Source organism: Phocoena sinus, chromosome X (genome assembly GCF_008692025.1).
Source record: "Phocoena sinus isolate mPhoSin1 chromosome X, mPhoSin1.pri, whole genome shotgun sequence".
NCBI lineage: Eukaryota > Metazoa > Chordata > Mammalia > Artiodactyla > Phocoenidae > Phocoena > Phocoena sinus.
Genome location: NC_045784.1, coordinates 60,572,959 through 60,594,876, shown reverse-complemented (window position 1 = coordinate 60,594,876; position 21,918 = coordinate 60,572,959). Strand labels below are relative to the sequence as shown.

Here is a 21,918-nt window from a genome sequence, read left to right as displayed (position 1 = left end):
ATGCAGGGGACACAGGTTCGTACCCCGGTCCAGGAAGATCCCACATGCCGCGGAGTGGCTGGGCCTGCGAGCCATGGCTGCTGAGCCTGCGCGTCCGGAGCCTGTGCTCTGCAATGGGAGAGGCCACAACAGTGAGAGGCCTGCGTACTGCAAAAAAAAAACAAACCACACACACACAAAAAAACAAACAAAAAAAACCATAGCATTTAATTAAAATAGTGAAAAACCTGGAAATTTACTAAAATATCTTACATTTTCTTATCCTATGTAGCAACATAGATTAATATTTACAAAATGAAGTTAAATGGAAAGAATAGAAAATGAAATTGTAATATAAGGTGTGATTACAACTATATAAAAATACAAAAGGGTAAAATTAAAATGGAATGTGGAAAAATGAAAATATCTGTATTCGAATGGTAAATTATGGGTGTTCTCTTTTAACATTTTTATCATTGTTGTTTTAATAACTTTTAAATCGTATTCTGAGTTTTCTAGGGTGGCTCACCACCCTCTCCAACTCTTCATCCCATATGTGAAATTTCATTTTTTTTGGCTTTATTGAAGTATAATTGACAAAATTATGATTAAAGTGTACAATGTGATGATTTAATTTGATATACATATACATTGTGAAAGGGGTCTAATGACTTATTTAACACGTCCATCACCTCACATATTTACCTTTTTTCTTTTTGGTGAGAACATTTAAGTTCTGCTCTCTTAGCAAAATTCAGTTATACAATCCAGTATTACCAACTATAGTCACCATATATCTAATGTATATATTAGATCTTCGGACCTTTTTCATCTTATAACTGAAAGTTTGTACCCTTTTACCAACCATTCTCCATTTCCCCCACCCTCAAACCCCTGGAAAACACCATTCTACTCTGTGTTTCTATGAGTTTGACTTTTTTTTCTTTACTTCAGATTCTACATATAAATGATAACATGCAGTGTTTGTCTTTCTCTTTCTGGCTTATATCATTTAGCATAATGTCCTCCAAATTCATCCATGTTGTCACAAATGGCAGGATTTTGTTCTTTTTTAAGGCTAATATTCCATTGTATACATATACTGTACTTTCTTTACCCACATTCATCAGTAAACAACAACTTAGGTTGTTTCCATACCTTGGCTTGCTGCAGTGGACATGGCAGTACAATTATCTCTTTGAGATAATGATTTCATTTTCTTTGGGTATCCCACACAGAAGTGGGATTACTGGATTGTATGGTAGTTCTATTTTTAATTTCTTAGGAAACCTCCAACTGTTTTCCATAGTGGCTATACCAGTTTACATTCCCACCAGCAGTGTGCAAGGTTTCCCTTTTCTGTACATCCTCACTACCATTTGTTATCTCTTGTCTTTCTGATGTTAGCCATTGTAGCAGATGTGAAGTGATACCTCATTGTGGTTTTGATTTGCATTTTCCTGATGATAAGTGATGTTGAGCACCTTATCATGTACCTGTTGGCCATTTGTATGTCTTCTTTGGAAAAGTCTGTCCAGATCCTTTGCCCATTTTTAATTGGGTTTTGTTTTTGTTCTTGTTTTTAGCTACTGAGTTGTAGTATTTTCTTATATATTTTGGATATTACCCCCCCAAAATACTGCAAATATTTTCTCTGATTTCATAGGTTGCCTTTTAATTTTGTTGGTTTCCGTGAAACCTCTAATGTGAGGGAAGAAGAGAGAATATCTATAACTTTATATTGATCAAGGCTGATAGTAAAATGCATTCAGCATTCAACTGAAGAGGATGTTGTGTTTTGGTTGCCTAAAAATGTAAACAGTGCCATTTTTTTGTTTCTAAAGGTGACTTGGAACAATTAGGGTCAAATACAGAAATATCTGTGTGATTTTGTTATTTCTTTTTAAACTTTAGGTAGAAGATTATGCTGATGCCCTACACTGGTACTGCTGTTCTCTGAGACTTTATGCATGTGATCAAACGTACCTGGACTTTGCCAGGCTACAGAGGAACATGGCTGCTTGTTACCTGCATTTGGAACAATTTGATAAGGTCTTTTGATTTATTTGTTTTTCAAAGGCAGCAAATGTTTTTATGTGCAATGGCAGAGAGATGGTTGTAGTGGTGTGACTTCTTGGCTATTAGGTTAGGATGTCTGAGAGTTACTTCATACAGAGCAAAGTCAAATTGATATTTTCCTGACTTGCACACTATAAACGTTAATGAATGGAACTTCCCAAAACGAGAGAAAATTTGGAGACTCTTAATTCCATTACTTACTGTTTATTTTTAACACCCTGTTCTGAAAGGTAATGTATCATTGCAATTCATGAACAAACTTATCTGCTGCTAACCATCTGCAGTATTGTCCTTTGAGGCAGAATAAATTTTAAGTTACACATTTTTTTGGGTCAAGCATTCAGTGAGAGCAAACACTTGGATGAAATTCGTTCTTTTACTTTCTGGGTTATCTTTTGCCTTCCAACCAATCTAAAAAAATGTTCAGCATTTGATTTCTTATCAGAACAAAATTCTAGAAGGTAAAAGGGATAAAACTTGCTTGAGGATAGAGCCATTCATACTCCCCAAAGCATTTGGGACATTTCTTCCTTTGGTTATCATATAGTATGCACATAATGGGGTGGGGCGTATTGTCTTGTGGTAAGAGAAAAAACAAGAAGTACAAGTATGGATCCAGGTAAAATATGAAGGTTTTTGTTGCTTTTTAAGTTTTAATAACAAATTTAGGGGGAAATATGTGATTAAGGGTTGTAATTTTAGACATTTTCCTTGAAGATTTGTTTACTTTGAAGGGTTGTTTACCTTAATAAATACTTCAGATTTTCTTTCAAAAGAATATTTACCATTTAGTTTGTTATAAATTCACGGTCCTGAAAGAGAAGTTTAAAGGTTACTTAATTCATTGTATTTCTACACAGCCTAGCATTTAAGTGTTTCAGAAAGATGGTTGACTACTGTTTACTTAAAGACCTGAAAAGAAGATGTCACATAGATTTTGTTACTTAATTCATTATATTTCTGCTCAGAATACTGTTACCTATTTCAGAAAGGTAGTTTCCTACTGCTTACTTAAAGACCTGTAAAGAAGGTAATCACAAGGCTTTTGTAACTCTATGATTTATATTAACCTGGCAGATTGGGAAGGACCTGGACCTGGAGCTAGACATGCCAACTGGGGCGATGGATACATCTGCAGGCCAAGGAAGGATATCTAATCACCTAGTCAAGATAGAAAGAACATAGTATGAGATACTGTGATGGTTTCTGAAGTTACAGAGATGAACAAGTTGCCTTTGACTCAGCCAAGCAGCTGGCATCAGGGTATCCTAATGGGCAGATCAGATTATGGCAATGGGGGAAATTTAAGTGTTGGAAAGATTCCATAAGTTAGGCACATAGGTAGTTGGCATCACATAAGCATATCAGCAGGGAACAGGTCTTCAATCATAGAGATTTGGACTCAGATGCAGGACTCAAATCTTTGCATCACTGGGGGTATGTGTAGATAGACTAGAAAGAGCAAGGTCGAGCTCCAGACCTAAAGTGAAAGGAACATGAGGCTCTTTTTAGGAGTGGAGTTCAGGCATAGGGAGCCAGACTGGGATGCAGTTACCGGAAAAAGAATACAAAGTGAATAGATGATACAGTCTTCTAAGACTTGAAGCACTGCTTCTTAAATTTCCTCTAACTAATGTCAAGTTTGGTCCTAGAGCCTAGTGTAGGACTGAACCTATAATTGGGAGTTCAAATGGTATTAGTAGTAAGGAGGGGAAGAAGAAGAGAGCAGGAAACCAGGCAGGTCCTAATATGTATACTCAGTTTGTGATTATGTCATTTAAGGCCAGATTGCCTTGTTGATTACTGTTAGTATATTTCTCCATTTCATCCTTCCTGTCTTAAACTTAGCAAAAATTGATTTGATACCTCCATATGTAAGGAATACTCTACTGTGCACTAAGACAGATGAAGAAAGGTGAAACAGTTACACAGTTCATCATATTTTACTATTTTGCTATTGCCACCTAGTCTTGTTAATTTTTATTGTCTGCTTTTTTCACTCCTTCCCTTGATCTTCTTGAGTACTGTTCAGAAATTTTGTGAAACCATATTTATTGCATCTGCTGAAATTTCATAATTTTCATATAGGCACTAAGTAAAACTGACTCTTGTTGACTTTCTGTCATACTCCTCACCAATCCTTGGTGATTCCAAAACATTTTTTTTATCCCTAAGCCCCTATGCCTTATCCTTCCTTTTAGCGGAAAACCTTATCTTCTAATTTCCTGGGCTTGTAGCCACTGACATGAACTTCATCACCTTCTCTCTTTATCCATTCTTTCTTCTCCCTTATCTCTGAGAAAGAAGTTACTTTCTCAGGGGACCTTCCCTACAAATTTCAACCCTAACTCTTTTATCTTTCTCTCTCTACTGTTTCTTTCCCCTGTCACTACAATTATTTTTAGGCCTTCTTTATTCAAAAACCTTTCTTCAACCTTGTCATCCTCCCCAAATTATAGTTTGTCCTTCCTTTCATCACCAAACTTTATAACCTAAAATTGCTGCCTATATTTTTTTTAGTATTCATTCAAAAAATATTTATTAACTGTCTACTATATGTTAAATACTGTCCTAGGCAAATAGACAAAACCCCCTACCCCCACAGAGTTTAGGAGACACAGACAATGAAAAGATAAATATTATGGTATAATAGAGAGGTCAGTAAATTTTCTATACAGAACCACATAGTAAATATTTTAGGTTTTCTAGGCCATACAGTCTCTCTTGCAGCTACTCAACTCTGCTGTTGTACCATGAAAGTAGGCGTAGACCATATGTAAACAAATTGGCATGGCTTTGTTCCAACAAAACTTTATATTTAGGAACACTGAAATTTGAATTTCATATAATTTTTTGTGTCATAAAGTATTCTTTTTTTGATTTTTTTTAGCCTTTTAAAAAAGTAAAACTTAGCTTCATAGATGGTAGGCAGGATGGAGCCCAAAGGCCATAGTTTTCTGACCCTGTTATATTAGATAGTGATAAGTGCTAAAGAGAAAACTAAGTAGGAAAGGGTACTATTAAATGTTTTAGAGGAGGAATGAAGGGTTGGAATTCTAGGCAAGGTGGCCAGAGGGTGCCTCAGTGAGAAGGTAGTTTTTTAGTAGAGACCTGAGGAAGTGAGGGATATAGCTATGAGGATACCTTTAAAAAGAGCATTCCAGACAGAGGGAGCAGCAAATGCAAAGGCTCTGGTGTGTGGGGTAGGAGCATATATGTGGTGTTTGAGGAACAGCAAAGAGACTAGTGTGGCTGGAGCAGAGGGAATATTAGGGAAAACAGGAAATGTGATCAAGGAAGTAGTGGGGAAACAGATCATGTAAGAAACACATTGTAGTTCATTGTAAAGATTTGTGCCATTAAGTCTAAGTGAGATGGGGAGCCAGTGGGAGGGTTTGGGGGCACAAGAGTGTCAAGATCTGACTTGCATTTTAATAAAATCACTCGGCCACTGTGTTGAATAGACTGAGCTGGATGCAAGGGTGGAAGCAGGGAGACCAGTTAGGAGGCCACTGAAATAATCTAGGCAAGAGATGATGGTGGCATGAACCAGGATGAAGGAAGTATGGATGGTGAGAAGTGGTCAGATTCTGTATAGTATATGAAAATAAAGCTGACAGAATTCTCTGACAAACCAGATGTAGGATAAGAGAGCAAAAAAGAGACAAGAATGACTCTAAGGTTTTTGGCCTCACCACCTACTTCCCTTTTCATGATTTTTGCATCTGATTCTATAAACTGCTCTTTTGAATATCACTAGTGACCTTTTTTTTTTTTATAAATGTATTTATTTTTGGCTGCATTGGGTCTTTGTTGCTGGGCACCGGCTTTCTCTAGTTTCGGCGAGCAGGGGCTACTCTTCATTGCGGTGCGCGGGCTTCTCATTGCGGTGGCTTCTCTTGTTGTGGAGCATGGGCTCTAGGCATGTGTGCTTCAGTAGTTGTGGCTAACGGGCTCTAGAGCGCAGGGTCAGTAGTTGTGGCGCTCGGGCTTAGTTGCTCCACGGCATGTGGGATCTTCCTGGACTAGGGCTCGAACCCGTGTCCCCTGCATTGGCAGGTGGATTCTTGACCACTGTACCACCAGGGAAGCCCCGCTAGTGACCTTTTAATGATAAAGTCTAATGATTTTTTTCCCTCAGTCCATTTTGTCCTCTGGTCTCTCTAGCACGAGAGAATATAATACTACTTTTTCCTTCCAGAATCTTTCTCTTTGGCTTCTAATGACATACTCGCTTTTTTTTATTGAAGTATAGATGATTTACAGTGTTGTGTTGTTAGTTTCTGGTGTACAGCAAAGTGATTCAGATATATCTGTATATATCTTTATCATATTCTTTCCCATTATGGTTTATTACAAGATATTGAATATAGTTCTCTGTGTTGTACAGTAGGACCTTGTTGTTTTATCTGTTCTATGTATAGTAGTTTGTATCTGCTAATCTCAGACTCTTAATTTATCCCTCCCCCACCTCCCTTCCTCTTTGGTAATTGTTAATTTGTTTTCTGTTTATGACATACTCTCTTAATCCTATTGCTCTGACTGTTCCTTTTTTATTTATGTTATTGGTAGTCTCTTTTCCCAGATAAATGTTGGATGAGGGCAGGTACTGTTTATCTCATTCTCCATTTTATCCTCAACACTCATGAACATGCTTGGTACATGGTAAGTTTTCAGTAAACATTTGTTGAGTTTATTCTCTGCTCCCTTCTTTTCTTTCTGTTGTACACTATCCCCTCAGAAATTCATCAACTGTTTTCTTAGGTTCAGCTCTCCATATGCAAATCTATATCTCTAACCCTGATGTTTCTCATAGCCCACATCCACTTTTCTACTGTCTTTGGGTATATACAGCTATCTAAGACTGAAATCTTAGATTCATGGATTCCTTCTTCTCCCCCTATATTCAGTCGTGTGCCACATCTGGTCAATTCTACCTCTGCAATATTTTTGCCAGCTGTCTCCTCTTCCATCTTTACCTCACTACCCTAGTCCAAGCCCTCATTACCTCTAAGACTACTGGAATAATCTAACTGATTATTGTATCTTGCTCAATAATTTTCAGTGGCACCCTGTAAATAAAGACCAAATTTCTTAGACTTAAGGTCCTCCATAATATTTATTTTTAAAAGTAAAACAAAATCTGTTCTAGTATAATTGCTTTACAATGTTGTGTTAGTTTCTGCGGTATAACAAAGTGAATCAGCTATATGTATGCATATATCCCCATATGCCCTCCCTCTTACGTCTCCCACCCAAACTCCCTAGCCCACCCCTCTAGGTGGTCACAAAGCACTGAGCTGATCTCCCCGTGCGATGCAGCTGCTTCCCACTAGCTATCTATTTTACATTTGGTAGTGTATATATGTCCATGCCACTCTCTCGCTTTGTCCCAGCTTACCCTTCCCCCTCCCCATATCCTCAGGTCCATTCTCTAGTAGGTCTGTGTCTTTATTCCTGTCTTAGCCCTAGGTTCTTCATGACATTTTTTTTTCTTAGATTCCATATATGCGTTAATATACGATATTTGTTTTCTCTTTCTGACTTACTTCACTTGGTATGATAGACTTTAGGTCCATCCACCTCACTACAAATAACTCAATTTCGTTTCTTTTTACGGCTGAGAAATATTCCACTATATATATGTGGCACATCTTCTTTATCCATTCATCTGTCAGTGGACACTTAGGTGGCTTTCATGTCCTGGATATTGTAAATAGAGCTGCAGTGAACATTGCAGTACATGACTCTTTTTGAATTATGGTTTCTCAGGGTATATGACAAGTAGTGGGATTCCTGGGTCGTATGAGGGTTCTATCTTTAGTTTTTCAAGGACCCTCCATATTGTTCTCCATAGTGGCTGTATCAATTTACGTTTGCACCAACAGTGCAGGAGTGTTCCCTTTTCTCCACACCCTCTCCAGCATTTATTGTTTGTAGACTTCTTGATGATGGCCATTCTGACTGCTGTGAGGTGATACTGAACTCTAGTTTTGATTTGCATTTATCTAATGATTAGTGATGTTGACCATTCTTTCATGTGTTTGTTGGCAATCTATATATCTTCTTTGGAGAAATGTCTATATAGGTCTTCTTCCCATTTTTGGATTGAGTTGTTTGTTTTTTTGATACTGAGCTGCATGACCTGCATGTAAACTTTGGAGATGGATCCTTTATCAGTTGCTTCATTTACAAATATTTTCTCCCATTCTGAGGGTTGTCTTTTGTCTTGTTTATGGCTTCCGTTGCTCTTCAAAAGCTTTTAAGTTTCATTAGGTCCCATTAGTTTATTTATTTATTTTTACATCTTTATTGGAGTATAATTGCTTTACAATGGTGTGTTAGTTTCTGCTTTATAACAAAGTGAATCAGTTATACATATACATGTGTTCCCATATCTCCTCCCTCCTGCATCTCCCTCCCTCCCACACTCCCTATCCCACCCCTCCAGGTGGTCACAAAGCACTGAGCTGATCTCCGTGTGCTATGCGGCTGCCTCCCACTAGCTATCGGTCTTACACTTGGTAGTGTATATATGTCCATGCCACTCTCTCACTTCGTCACAGCTTATCCTCCCCCTCCCCATATCGTCAAGTCCATTCTCTAGTAGGTCTGTGTCTTTATTCCTGTCTTACCCCTAGGTTCTTCATGACATTTTTTTTCTTAAATTCCATATATATGTGTTAGCATATGGTACCTGTCTCTCTCTTTCTGACTTACTTCACTCTGTATGACAGACTCCAGGTCCATCCACCTCATTACAAATAGCTCAATTTCGTTTCTTTTTAGGGCTGAGTAATATTCCATTGTATATATGTGCCACATCTTCTTTATCCATTCATCCGATGATGGACACTTAGGTTGTTTCCATCTCCGGGCTATTGTAAATAGAGCTGCAATGAACATTTTGGTACATGACTCTTTTTGAATTATGGTTTTCTCAGGGTATATGCCCAGTAGTGGGATTGCTGGGTCATATGGTAGTTGTATTTGTAGTATTTTAAGGAACCTCCATAGTGTTCTTCATAGTGGCTGTACCAATTCACATTCCCACCAGCAGTGCAAGAGTGTTCCCTTTTCTCCACACCCTCTCCAGGATTTATTATTTGTAGATTTTTTGATGGTGGCCATTTTGACCAGTGTGAGGTGATACCTCATTGTAGTTTTGATTTGCATTTCTCTAATGATTAGTGATGTTCAGCATCCTTTCATGTGTTTGTTGACAATCTCTATATCTTCTTTGGAGAAATGTCTATTTAGGTCTTCTGTCCATTTTTGGATTGGGTTGTTTGTTTTTTTGATATTGAGGTACATGAGCTGCTTGTATGTTTTGGAAATTAATCCTTTGTCAGTTGCCTCATTTGCAAATATTTTCTCCCATTCTGAGGGTTGTCTTTTCATCTTGTTTATGGTTTCCTTTGCGGTGCAAAAGCTTTTAAGTTTCGTTAGGTCACAGTTGTTTATTTTTATTTTTATTTCCATTTCTGTAGGAGGTAAGTCAAAAAGGATCTTGCTGTGATTTATGTCAAAGAGTGTTCTTCCTTTGTTTTCCTTCAAGAGTTTTATAGTGTCTGGCCTTACATTTAGGTCTTTATCCATATTGTGTTTATTTTTTGTATGGTGTTAGGAAGTGTTCTAATTTCATTCTTTACAAGTGGCTGTCCAGTTTTCCCAGCACCACTTACTGAAGACGCTGTCTATTCTCCATTGTATATTCTTGCTACCTGTATCAAAGATAAGGTGACCGTTTGTGCGTGGGCTCTGGGCTTCCTATCCTGGGCTTTCTATCCTGTTCCGTTGATCTATATTTCTGTTTTTTTGCCAGTACCGTACTGTCTGGATTACTGTAGCTTTGTAGTATAGTCTGATGTCTGGGAGTCTGATTCCTCCAGCTCCGTTTTTGTTTCTCAGGATTGCTCTGGCTATTTGGGGTCTTTTGTGTTTCCAACAAATTGTGAAATTTTTTCTTCTAGTTCTGTGAAAAATGCCCGTGGTAGTTTGATAGGGATTCCATTGAATCTGTAGATTACTTTGGGTAGTAGACTCATTTTCACAATGTTGATTCTTCCAATCCAGAAGCATGGTATAATCTCTGCATTTGTTTGTATCATCTTTGATTTCTTTCATCGGTCTTATAATTTTCTGCATACAGGTAGGTATGCCTAAGGAGGCATACCTACCTCCTTAGGTAGGTTTGTTCCTAGGTATTTTATTCTTTTCATTGCAGTGGCAAATGGGAGTGTTTCCTTATTTACTCTTGCAGGTTTTTCATCCTTAGAGTATAGAAATGCAAGAGATTTCTGTGCATTAATTGTGTATCCTGCTACTTTACCAAACTCATTGATTAGCTCTAGTAGTTTTCTGGTCGCATCTTTAGAATTCTCTATGTATAGTATCATGTCATCTGCAAACAGTGACAGCTTTACTTCTTCTTTTCTGGTTTGGATTCCTTTAATTTCTTTTTCTTCTCTGATTGCTGTGGCTAAAACTTCCAAAGCTGTGTTGAATAATAGTGGTGAGAGTGGGCATCCTTGTCTTGTTCCTGATTTTAGAGGAAATGGTTTCAATTTTTCACCACTGAGAACAATGTTGGCTGTGGGTTTGTCATATACTGCCTTTATTATGTTGAGGTAGGTTCCCTCTATGCCTACTTTCTGGAGATTTTTTTTATCATAAATGGGTGTTGAATTTTGTCAAAAGCTTTTTTGCATCTGTTGAGATTAACATGGATTTGTCCTTCACTTTGTTAATATGGTGTATCACATTGATTTCTATTTACTGAAGAATCTTTGCATTCCTCAGGTAAACCCCACTTGATCATGGTGTATGATCCTTTTAATGTGCTGTTGGATTCTGTTTCCTAGTATTTTGTTGAGGATATTTTCATCTATGTTCATCAGTGATATTGGTCTGAAGATTTCTTTTTTTGTGACATCTTTGTCTGGTTTTGATATCAGGGTTATGGTGGCCTCGTAGAATGAATTTGGGAGTGCTCCTCCCTCTGCTATGTTTTGTAGAGTTTGAGAAGGATAGGTGTTAGCTCTTCTATAAATGTTTGATAGAATTCACCTGTGAAGCCATCTGGTCCTGGGCTTTTGTTTGCTGGAAATTTTAAATCACAGTTTCAATTTCAGTGCTTGTGATTGGTCTGTTCATATTTTCTATTTCTTCCTGGTTCAGTCTCGGCAGGTTGTGCATTTCTAAGAATTTGTCCATTTCTTTCAGGTTGTCCATTTTATTGGCATATATTTGCTTGTAGTAATCTCTCATGATCCTTTGTATTTCTGCAGTATCAGTTGTTACTTCTCCCTTTCCATTTGTCATTCTATTGATTTCAGTCTTCTCCCTTTTTTCTTCATGAGTCTGCCTAATGATTTATCAATTTTGTTTATATTCTCAGAGAACCAGCTTTTAGTTTTATTGATCTTTGCTATAGTGTCCTTCATTTCTTTTTCATTTCTTTCTGATCGGATCTTTATGATTTCTTTCCTTCTGCTAACTTTGGGGTTTTTTTTTTCTTTCTGTAATTGCTTTAGGTGTAAGGTTAGGTTATTTACTTGAGATGTTTCTTGTTTCTTGAGGTAGGATTATATTGCTATAAAGTTCCCTCTTAGAACTGCTTTGGCTGCATCCCATAGGTTTTGGGTTGTTGTGTTTTCATTGTCATTTGTTTCTAGGTATTGTTTGATTTCCTCTTTGGTTTCTTCGGTTATCTCTTGGTTATTTAGTAGTGTAATGTTTAGCCTCCATGTGTTTGTATTTTTTACAGATTTTTTTTTTTACTGTAATTGATATCTAGTTTCATTGCTTTGTGGTCAGAAAAGATACTTGATACAATTTCAGTTTTTTAAAATTTACCAAGGCTTGATTTGTGACCCAAGATGTGATCTATCCTGGAGAATGTTCCATGAGCATTTGAGAAGAAAGTCTGTTCTGTTGTTTTTGATGGAATGTCCTATAAATATCAATTAAGTCCATTTTGTTTAATGTGTCATTTAACGTTTGTGTTTCCTTAGCTTTTTTTCATTTTGGATGATCTATTCATTGGTGAAAGTGGGGTGTTAATGTCCCCTACGATTATTGTGTTACTGTCGATTTCCCCTTTTTTGGCTTCTAGCATTTTCCTTATGTATCGAGGTGCTCCTATGTTGGATGCATAAATATTTACAATTGTTATATCTTCTTCTTGGATCGATCCCTTGATCATTATGTAGTGTCCTTCTTTGTCTGTTGTAATAGTCTTTATCTTAAAGTCTATTTTGTCTGATATGAGAATTGCTACTCCAGCTTTCTTTTGATTTCCATTTGCATGGAATATCTTTTTCCATCCCCTCACTTTCAGTCTGCATGTGTCCCTAGGTCTGAAGTAAGTCTCTTGTAGACAGCGTATATACAGGCCTTGGTTTTTATCCATTCAGCCAGTCTGTGTGTTTTGGTTGGAGTATTTGATCCATTTACATTTAAGGTAATTATTGATATGTGTGTTCCTGTTACCATTTTCTTTAGTGTTTTGGGTTTTGTTTTTGTAGGCCTTTTCCTTCTCTTGTGTTTCCTGCCTAGAGAAGTTCCTTTGAGATTTGTTGTAAAGGTCGTTTGGTGGTGCTGAATTCTCTTAACTTTTGCTTTGTCTGTAAGTGTTTCAATTTCTCTGTCAAAGCTGAATGAGATCATTGCTGGGTAGAGTAATCTTGGTTGTAGTTTTTTCCCCCTCATCACTTTAAATATGTCCTGCCACTCCCTTCTGGCTTGCAGAGTTTCTGCTGAAAAATCAGCTTTTAACCTTATGGGGATTCCTTTGTATATTATTTGTTGCTTTTCCCTTGCTGCTTTTAATATTTTTACCTTGTATTTAATTTTTGATAGTTTGGTTAATATGTGTCTTGGCATATTTCTCCTTGGATTTATCATGTATGGGATTTCTGCACTTCCAGAACTTGGTTGACTATTTCCTTTCTCATGTTCGGGAAGTTTTTCAACTGTAATCTTTTCAAATATCTTCTCATTCCCTTTCTTTTGCTCTTCTTCTTCTGGGACCCGTATTATTCGAATGTTTGTACGTTTAATGTTGTCCCAGAAGTCTCTAAGACTGTCCTCAATTCTTTTCATTCTTTTTTCTTTGTTCTGCTTGTGGTAGGTATTTCCACTATTTTGTCTTCCAGGTCACTTATCTGTTCTTCTGCCTCAGTTATTCTGGTATTGCTTCCTTCTAGAGAATTTTAAATTTCATTTATTGTGTTGTTCATCACTGTTTGTTTGGTCTTTGGTTCTTTTAGGTTCTTGTTAAACATATTTTTTATTTTCTCCATTCTATATCCAAGATCTTGGATCAACTTTACTATCATTGCTCTGAATTCTTCTTCAGGTAGACTGCCTATTTCCTCTTCATTTGTTTGGTCTGGTGGGTTTTTACGTTGCTTCTTCATCTGCTGTGTGTTTCTCTGTCATCTTATTTTGTTTAACTTACTGTGTTTGGGGTCTCCTTTTCGGAGGCTGAAGGTTCATAGTTCCTGTTGTTTTTGGTGTCTGCCTCTAGTGGGTAAGGTTTGTTCAGTGGCTTCTCTAGGCTTCCTACTGAGGGGACTCGTGCCTGTGTTCTGCTGGGTGGGGCTAGCGCTTGTCTTTCCAGTGGGCAGGGCTGCATCCGGTGGTATGTTTTGGGCTGTCTGTGAACTTAGTATGATTTTAAGCAGCCTGTCTGCTAATGGGTGGGCTTGTGTTCCTGTCTTGCTAGTTGTTTGGCATGGGGCATCCAGCACTAGAGCTTCCTCGATGCTGGGTGGAGCTGGGCCTTAGCATTGAGACGGAGATCTCTGGGAGAGCTCTCACCCATTGATATTATGTGGGCCCGGTAGGTCTCTGGTTGTCCAGTGTCCTGAACTCGGCTCTCCCACCTCAGAGGCTCAGGCCTGACACCAGGCCAGAGTACCAACACCCTGTCAGCCACACAGCTCAGAAGAAAAGTGAGGGAAAAAAAGAAAGAAAAAAATAATTTAAAATAAAATAAAATAATTAAAATAAAAAATTTTTTTAAAAAAGGAGCAACCAAACCAATAAACAAATCTGTCAATGAAGAGAAATGCTAAAAACTATACTAACATAAACATAAAAATCAGAAACACGTCAGCTGCAGACAGCAAACCCCAAGTCTACAGTTGCTCCCAAAGTCTACTGCCTCAGTTTTGGGTTGATTCGTTGTCTCTTCAGGTGTTCCACAGATGCAAGGTACCTCAAGTTGATTGTGGGGATTTAATCTGCTGTTCCCGATGCTGCATGGAGAAATTTCCCTTTTTCTTCTTTGTTCACACAGTTCCTTGAGTTTAGCTTTGGTATTGGCCCCACCTCTGCATGTAATTTGTCCTCAGGCTTCTCTTCCCGCCCAGACAGGACAGGGTTAAAGCAGCGGATTAAGGGGCTCTGGCTCACTTATGGTGGGGGAGGGAAGGCTACAGTAGTTATAATTGGAATGCAGGGCGAGCCTGTGGCAGCAGAGGCCAGCGTGTCATTACAACAGCCTGAAGCCTGCCGTGTGTTCTCCCAGGGAAGTTGTCCCCGGATTATGGGACACTGGCAGTGGTGGGTTGCACAGGCTCTTGGGGGCCGGTGTGGATAGTGACCTGTGCTTGCACACAGGCTTCTTGGTGGCTGCAGCAGCAGTGTTAGCGTTTCATGCCCATGTCTGGTGTCTGAGCTGGTAGCTGCAGCTCGCTCCTGTCCCTGGAGCTCATTTAGGTGGTGCTCTTCCTTCTGTGTGCAGACCAGGAAGGAATCCCTTCTCCTCGTGCTCCCCAAAACAATGGTCTCTTGTCCCTTAGTCAGGACTGGAGTTTTTCCCAGATTCCCTCCCGGCTAGCTGTGGCACACTAGCCCCCTTCAGGCTGTGTTCACGCAGCCATCCGCAGTCCTCTCCCTGGGGTCTGACTTCCAAAGCCTGTGCCTTAGCTCCCAGCCCCCACCCTCCCCACCCAGCCCTGGTGGGTGAGCAGACAAGCCTTTCAGGCTGATGAGAGCTGATCGGCACCGATGCTCTGTGCAGGAATCTCTCTGCTTTGCCCTCTGCACCGCTGTTGCTGTGTTCTCCTCTGTGGCTCTGAAGCTTCCCCCCCCCCCCCGCCCATCCTCCATCTCCGCCAGTGAAGGGGCTTCCTAGTGTGTGGAAACTTTTCCTCCTTCACAGCTCCCTCCCAGAGGTGCAGGTCCTGTCCCTATTCTTTTGTCTTTGTCATTTCTTTTTTCTTTTGCCCTACCCAGGTATGTGGGGATTTTCTTGCCTTTTGAGAAGTCTGAGGTCTTCTACCAGCATTCAGTAGGTGTTCTGTGGGAGCTGTTCCACATGTCGATGTATTTTTGATGTATTTGTGAGGAGGAGGGTGATCTCCACATCGTACTGCTCTGCCATCTTGAAGGTACCCCCCTCCATAATCTTTAAATAAAATAATCCTCTTTTATTTCCTCTACACATGTACTATGTTTGTTCCCACCTGGAGTGCCTGCTGCTTCCTAACCATGATCTATGCTTTTCTACCTCTGTAACCTCATCCATTCTTCTCTATTGCAAATTACCTCTTCCGTGCATCCCTACCTTTTGAAATTCCTTTTTGAAAGCTTAGATCCTAATGACAGTCTAAGGAGATTTCTGAGTCTTGGTCTTCCTCTAAGAATTTGTAACACTTCTATTTATACCTTGGTACTTATGTTCTTCCTTGTATTCTAGTTGTCTTTATACCTGTCTTAGCTCCGTATTAAATCTCTTTCTCCTTGAAGATGGGACCATGTCTTATCTTTATTTTGTCTGATGTCTAGCATAGAACCTAATGCATAGTAAGCACTCATTACATTAAAAAAATAGTCATGGAGATTCCATAAATACCTGTGAATCAGGTTCCCTAATACAGGAATTCCATTTGTTCATGCTATTTCTATCCTTGCTACTGTGGATAATTGGAAATTAAAAGTGATCAAGATCTGTGAGTGCCTTTGATTCCCAGAACTGAATGAGATTATGTTATTTAAAAAATCACCCCGTTATTCCTTTCTCTAGCTCAGTTCCTTTCTTTTCAACATGAAATATTGAATCATAGGTGAGAAGTTAATTTGGGTGGGTTAAAGAATTTGGAGAATATATTCCTCTGAACTCTTAGTAGATTATGTTACAGATTCATCAGTTCATGCATTTGGTGACATCATTTTGAGATAACAGTGCTAAATTTAGCTAATTTCTTTATTTTCTAATTCGTATAAATGTAAATTTTAATTGCCATTATCTGTTGAGTATCCCACCTCAGAGTATCCCACCTCTTGAGTATCTCCAGTACATTTTATGAGGCAATATTAGACTACGTAGTTTCATAGACATCAACTCTGCCTTTGGGGAATTTATAGCACCTTAAGCCCAATAACCTAATTTTATTGTATTATTTTTGAAGAATTTAAAGTGTTTCATTTGTGAAAGTCATAGGTTTGCTTGGACAGACTTAGTATGGAGGAAATGAACTTGGGTTACAAGTATAGGAGCAACTTATCACTACTTGATATAATGGGATTTGCTGCAAATCATAATACAGTTTAATTTTTGTTAAGAGAGAGATAATGGATTGTTTTGGTGATAGTCCGTAAGTTAATAGTAATACACAATGGGGTACTCTTTAACTCAGTACAGAAATTCCATCCTCAGCTTGCAACTGCAGTTTAGGTACATGAATGTCATTGGTATTACTATAGATTGATAAGACTAAAGCATAATCTCAAAGCACAGTATGGTCATAAGATCTACAACAGCCCTAAGATGAGACTATTTAATAGAATATTTATATGACTTAAAATGAAAACAACCGTGACTCATGTGCTGGTTTTATATTGGTTCTATTTGCTGTATGAAGTTCTAAAAATCATGCCTTTACATTACAGGAGTGAAAATGAGCTTGTGATCAGCAGAAGTAAGCTAGTAATGTTCACTAGATGGCACTGTGGCCTCTGTTTGTACTATAATAGCTCATTGATGATTTTGAAGTGATTTTGTGATGCTTTGGCTGGTATAGCCTTTCCCACAAATGTATCTGTATGGATGTAAAAGAAAGTTAGCCCTTACGTAACCATGAGATGAAGGTCAATTGTGACTCATTCTTGGTACAGCCATAGTGTAAGAACACTCTAATTTAGCTTTTAAGTCAACAAATATTTATTGAATACCTAATCTATGCCTCGTACTATAGAACAAGTAGAAGACATGATCCTTTCTATAGATGAGCTTAAAATATTTTTGTTAAAACAAGATTTACACGTATGAAATAGTTAGAAATTAAGAAGTTTGCAATTGAATATCAAATTGTGTGGTATATACCATATGAATTTAGAATAATAATATGTAGATGAGGACCTTTTGTGAATATTGATTGAATGTACATATGACCAATATTCACCTTTTGTGAATATTGATTGAATGTACATATGACCTAAAACTGAGTAAGTAATGTGTTAGAAGACAGTCAGATCTGAAGGCACCTCAACAGGCTGAAATGATGAGCCCATTTTAAAAAGATGAAGACCAACAGGAAACGACAAAACACCTTATATTTGGATCCCTGAAACCAACTGTATAAGAACAGAATAGATGAAATGTGGCTTAATAGCAGCATACGTGGAACATTTGGGTTTTTTGGTTGACTGTAAGCTCAACATAAGCCAATAATGCTAAGAACGTTCATTGAAATTAAGTAGCATCAATAGAAATATAATATATAGAAGAGTGGTCATCACCCTGTATTCTGCTCTGGTTACAGCGGTTACAGCATACCTGAAGTATTGTGTTGGACTGGGGGGCAACACTCTTGAAGGAGGATGTTGACAAACCCTAATGTGTCAGGGGGAAGGCACTCAGGATGGTGAGAACACCCAAAACCATCTTATTTGAAGAATAGTTAAAGGAAATATGGATGTTAAACTTGGAAAATTTAGGAAGAGCATGATAGCTCCCTCCTAATATTTGAATGGCTGTCAGGGAGAAAAGAATTCGATTTATTCCATGCACATTTCCATAGGTGAGACCTACAAGGAGTGAGATTTCAGGTAATTATAAGGAAACTCTGTCTAATAATTAGACCTGTCCAAAAACTGAAATGGGCTCAAGGTATTTAAGCAGAGACTGAATGACTACTTGGTGTGAATGTTAGAGAGACGAGTCAGGCATCAGAAGAATTTTTGACTAAGAGAACTTTGAGGTCTTTTCCAACCATATTGCCTTAAGATATCAGATAATATGATAAAAATCTATAATAGTCAAAGAAGATTTTATAGGTTTATAAGTTTATAGATCATTGAATTTTAGAACTAAAGAGACCTTTACAAATCATTATTAATTTCTTTTAAAAATCATATTTATTGAAGTATAGTTTACATTTAAAACACTAATTTTAAATATACTGCTAGATAATTTTGACATATATATATATCCCAGTGGACACAGTTCACCAATCTATATATAGAATACTTTCATTACCCTAAAAGATTTCCTTGTGCTCCTTCCCAGTCAATCCCCATCTCTACTCCCAGCCCCGGGCAATGACTGATATGCTTTCTATTACTATCGATTCGATTATATTTTCTAGATTTTCATATAAATGGAATCATACAGTATATAGGGTTTTTCTGGGAGTGGGGATCTGGCTGCTTTCACTCAAGATAATGTTTTGGAGAGTCACTCATCTGTTGATGGACATTTTGATTGTTCCCACTTTGAGGCTATTATGAATGAAACTACTATGAACTTTCAAGGTAAAAGTCTTTGTATGGATATTTGTTTTGATTTCTCTTGTGGAAATATCTAGAAGTAGAGTTGCTGGGTCATATGGTAAGTATATTTCTAAGTTTATAAGAAGCCATCCAGCTGTCTTCCAAAGGAGTTATGCCATTTTACATTCCTGCCAGCAATGAATGAGAGTTCCAGTTCATCCACATCTTTGTCCATGTATGGTATCTTTTGTCTTACCTTAAGAATCTTAGTAGGTGTGTTGTGGGATTTCTTTTAATAAAATCAAATTTATTGTACTTTTATGGTTTATGTTTATTGTGTCCTAAGAAATCTTTGCCTGTCCGAGATGGCAAATTTTTTCTTCTGTGCTTTCTTCTATAAATTTTACAGTTTTTAGCTTTTATGTTTTGGCCTATGATCCATTTTGAGTGTGTGTGTGTGACAGAGAGAGAGAAAGAAAAAGATAAAGATCAAGGTTCATTTTTCCCCATATAGATACGTTGTTCTAGCCCCAGTGTTGAAAGACTATTCTTACCCATTTGAATTACTTGGTACTTAGGTCAAAAATCAGTAATTGATCATAAGTATTTGGCTCTGCTTCTGTACTCTGTTCTGTTGCTTCTACGTGTCTGTCCTTATGCTAATACCTCACTTTCTTGATTATTGTAGTTTTATAGTAAGTCTTAAAATCAAGCTGTGTAAGTCCCTGAATTTGTTCTTTTTCAGAATCTTTTAGCTTAGCTCTAAGTCCTTTATATTTTTACACGAATTGTAAAAGCAGCCTGTTAATTACTCCAAAAGTGCCTGGTGGGGTTTTTACTGGGATTACATTGAATCTATAGGTCATTTTCAGAACAGTTAACATCATAATACTTCTGTGTTCTAACCCATTAACACAGCGTAGCTTTCTATTTAGGTCGTCTTTAATTTCTCTCATCAGTAGCTTATAATTTTCAGCATAAAAATCTTGCACATATTTTGTTAACTTTATCCCAAAGAATTCATGTTTTGATGAAGTTGCAAATGGTATTACTCTGTTAATTTTAATTTCCAGTTGTTCATTGCTAGCATATAGAAATAAAATTGATTTTTTAAGATTATGGTAAAATTTACCATCTTAACCATTTTAAAGTGTACAGTTCACTGGCATTAAGTACATACTGTACACAGTATTGTGCAACCACCACCACTACCCATTTCTAGAACTTTTCATCACACAAAACTGAAACTCTCTGCCCATTAAACAGTAACTCCCCACTCCCCCCATTCCTCAGCCCCTGGCAACACAATTCTATGTTCTGTCTCTGTGACTTTGACTGCTTTAAGTACCTCATAGAAATAGAATTATGCAATTTGTCTATTTGTGACTGGCTTATTCCATATAGCATAATGTCCTCAATTTTTATCCATGTCATAGCATGTGTCAGAATTCCCTACCTTTTTAAGACTGAATAATATTCCATTGAATTTATATACCACTTTTTGTTTATCCATTTATCTGTTGATGGACACTTGGGTTGCTTCCATCTTTTGGCTATTGTGAATAATGTTGCTATGAATAAGGGTGTGCAAGTATCTGAGTCCCTGCTTTCAATTTTTGGGAGTATATACCTAGGAGTAGACTTGTTGGATCATATGGTAATTCTATGTTCTTTTTTCCTGAGCTCTAGCACCTTATTTCTGAACTTTTCTGTTTTATGCTATTCTTTCATATCGTGTATCATTTTTCTTGATGTCTTTTAGCTCATTTTGAAATAGTTACAGTTTTGATAGAAAAACTGTAACTGTTTTGTGGGCACATTTTTCTTGCATGCTTTCATTTTTTGTGGAGGTATTTTTCTGCTCTTTATTTTTTTAAAAACAACTTTTGGGGTATTTATCTTGAAACTTCACTGTTTCTCATTTTAATGTGAAATTAGTTTTTCTTAACTTTTACAGTGAGGTGGGGTTTTGGAAAGTGTTACTAACTTCACAAAGCTCCTTTTTCTGTGTGTGGTGGTTGTTTTGATTTTTGTTTTTGTTTTTATAGTGCTTTAAAATAAGGCAGCTTGCTTTTTGAGATTTCCTAGCTCTACACCCCCTGCCTACTTCATTTTTGTTGTAGACTTGTACTATTCAATATGATAGCCACTAGCCCCATGCGGCTATGCACGTTTAAATTTAAATTAATTAAAATTCAAAAAATTTAGTTCTTCAGTTGTACTAGTCACATTTCAAATGCTAAATAGCCACATGTGGCTAGTGGTTACTGTATTAAATAGCACAGATGTAGAATATTTCCATCATCACAGAAGTGCTGTTGGGCAGCACTGGTCTATACCTTTTCTTTCTTTCATCTCTATTGTCTCTGTCCTATTCAATTTTGATTGTACTCTTATCAGTTTCTCCTCACTGTGGAGCCTTAGAAGAGAGCTCTGGTGGGTCAAGTTTGAGGATTCATGGGGGCTAGACTGCTTCAACTTCTTTAGTCTATTTATATGAAGCCCTTGTACTCACTCAGTAATGGGGAAGGCAAATTCCCTCCCAATTTGAACTGCTGTTCTTAAATTTCCCCATCGTACTTTTAGTGAATTTCTGTGAGCTATTTGGAGTTCTCCTTTTCTATAGTCTATTAGATGCTTGCATGTTACCTCCTTTTCTTCTTCTTCCTGTACAGATGCTGATATAATGCAGGTCTTGTAGTTGTTGGTGTTTTGTTACCACCCGTTTTTATTTAGGAATTCTTGGGGATACTTTGTTATCCAGTTTTGTTGTAAATGTTGTCTATCAGGTTTTGGTTTGCCATCTACATGCTCAGTACTTTTTCTTTCCTTGTTTTTTTGTTTTCACCGCATTGTGCAGCATGCGGGATCTTAGTTCCCCAACCAGGGAGTGAACCCGTGCCCCCTCCAGTAGAAGCACAGAGTCCTAACCACTGGATCACAGGCAATTTCTGCTCAGTCTTTTATCATGTGGGGATTCAGAGAAATTGAAAAACTGTACTGCCACCACTACCATATTTCCAGACCCCTTCCATACAGTTACCTTTCTAGACTCTTTAAATAATTAACAATAATTCACTTATAAATTCTTTTGGGTTTTCTACATATCCAATTATATCAACTGTGAATAATGAC

General features: G+C 37.7%; 1 protein-coding gene across 4 annotated transcripts in view; it reads left to right on the top strand.

The window, feature by feature from the left end:
• The window catches only part of TEX11 (testis expressed 11), a 385,828-nt gene that overhangs the window by 226,443 nt on the left and 137,467 nt on the right, over nt 1–21,918 (top strand). For all 4 annotated transcript variants that reach the window (XM_032620813.1, XM_032620814.1, XM_032620810.1 and 1 more), the window contains exon 16: nt 1,894–2,031. In XM_032620813.1, the coding sequence (XP_032476704.1) occupies nt 1,894–2,031 (138 nt within the window). The remainder of the gene's footprint in view (nt 1–1,893; nt 2,032–21,918) is intronic.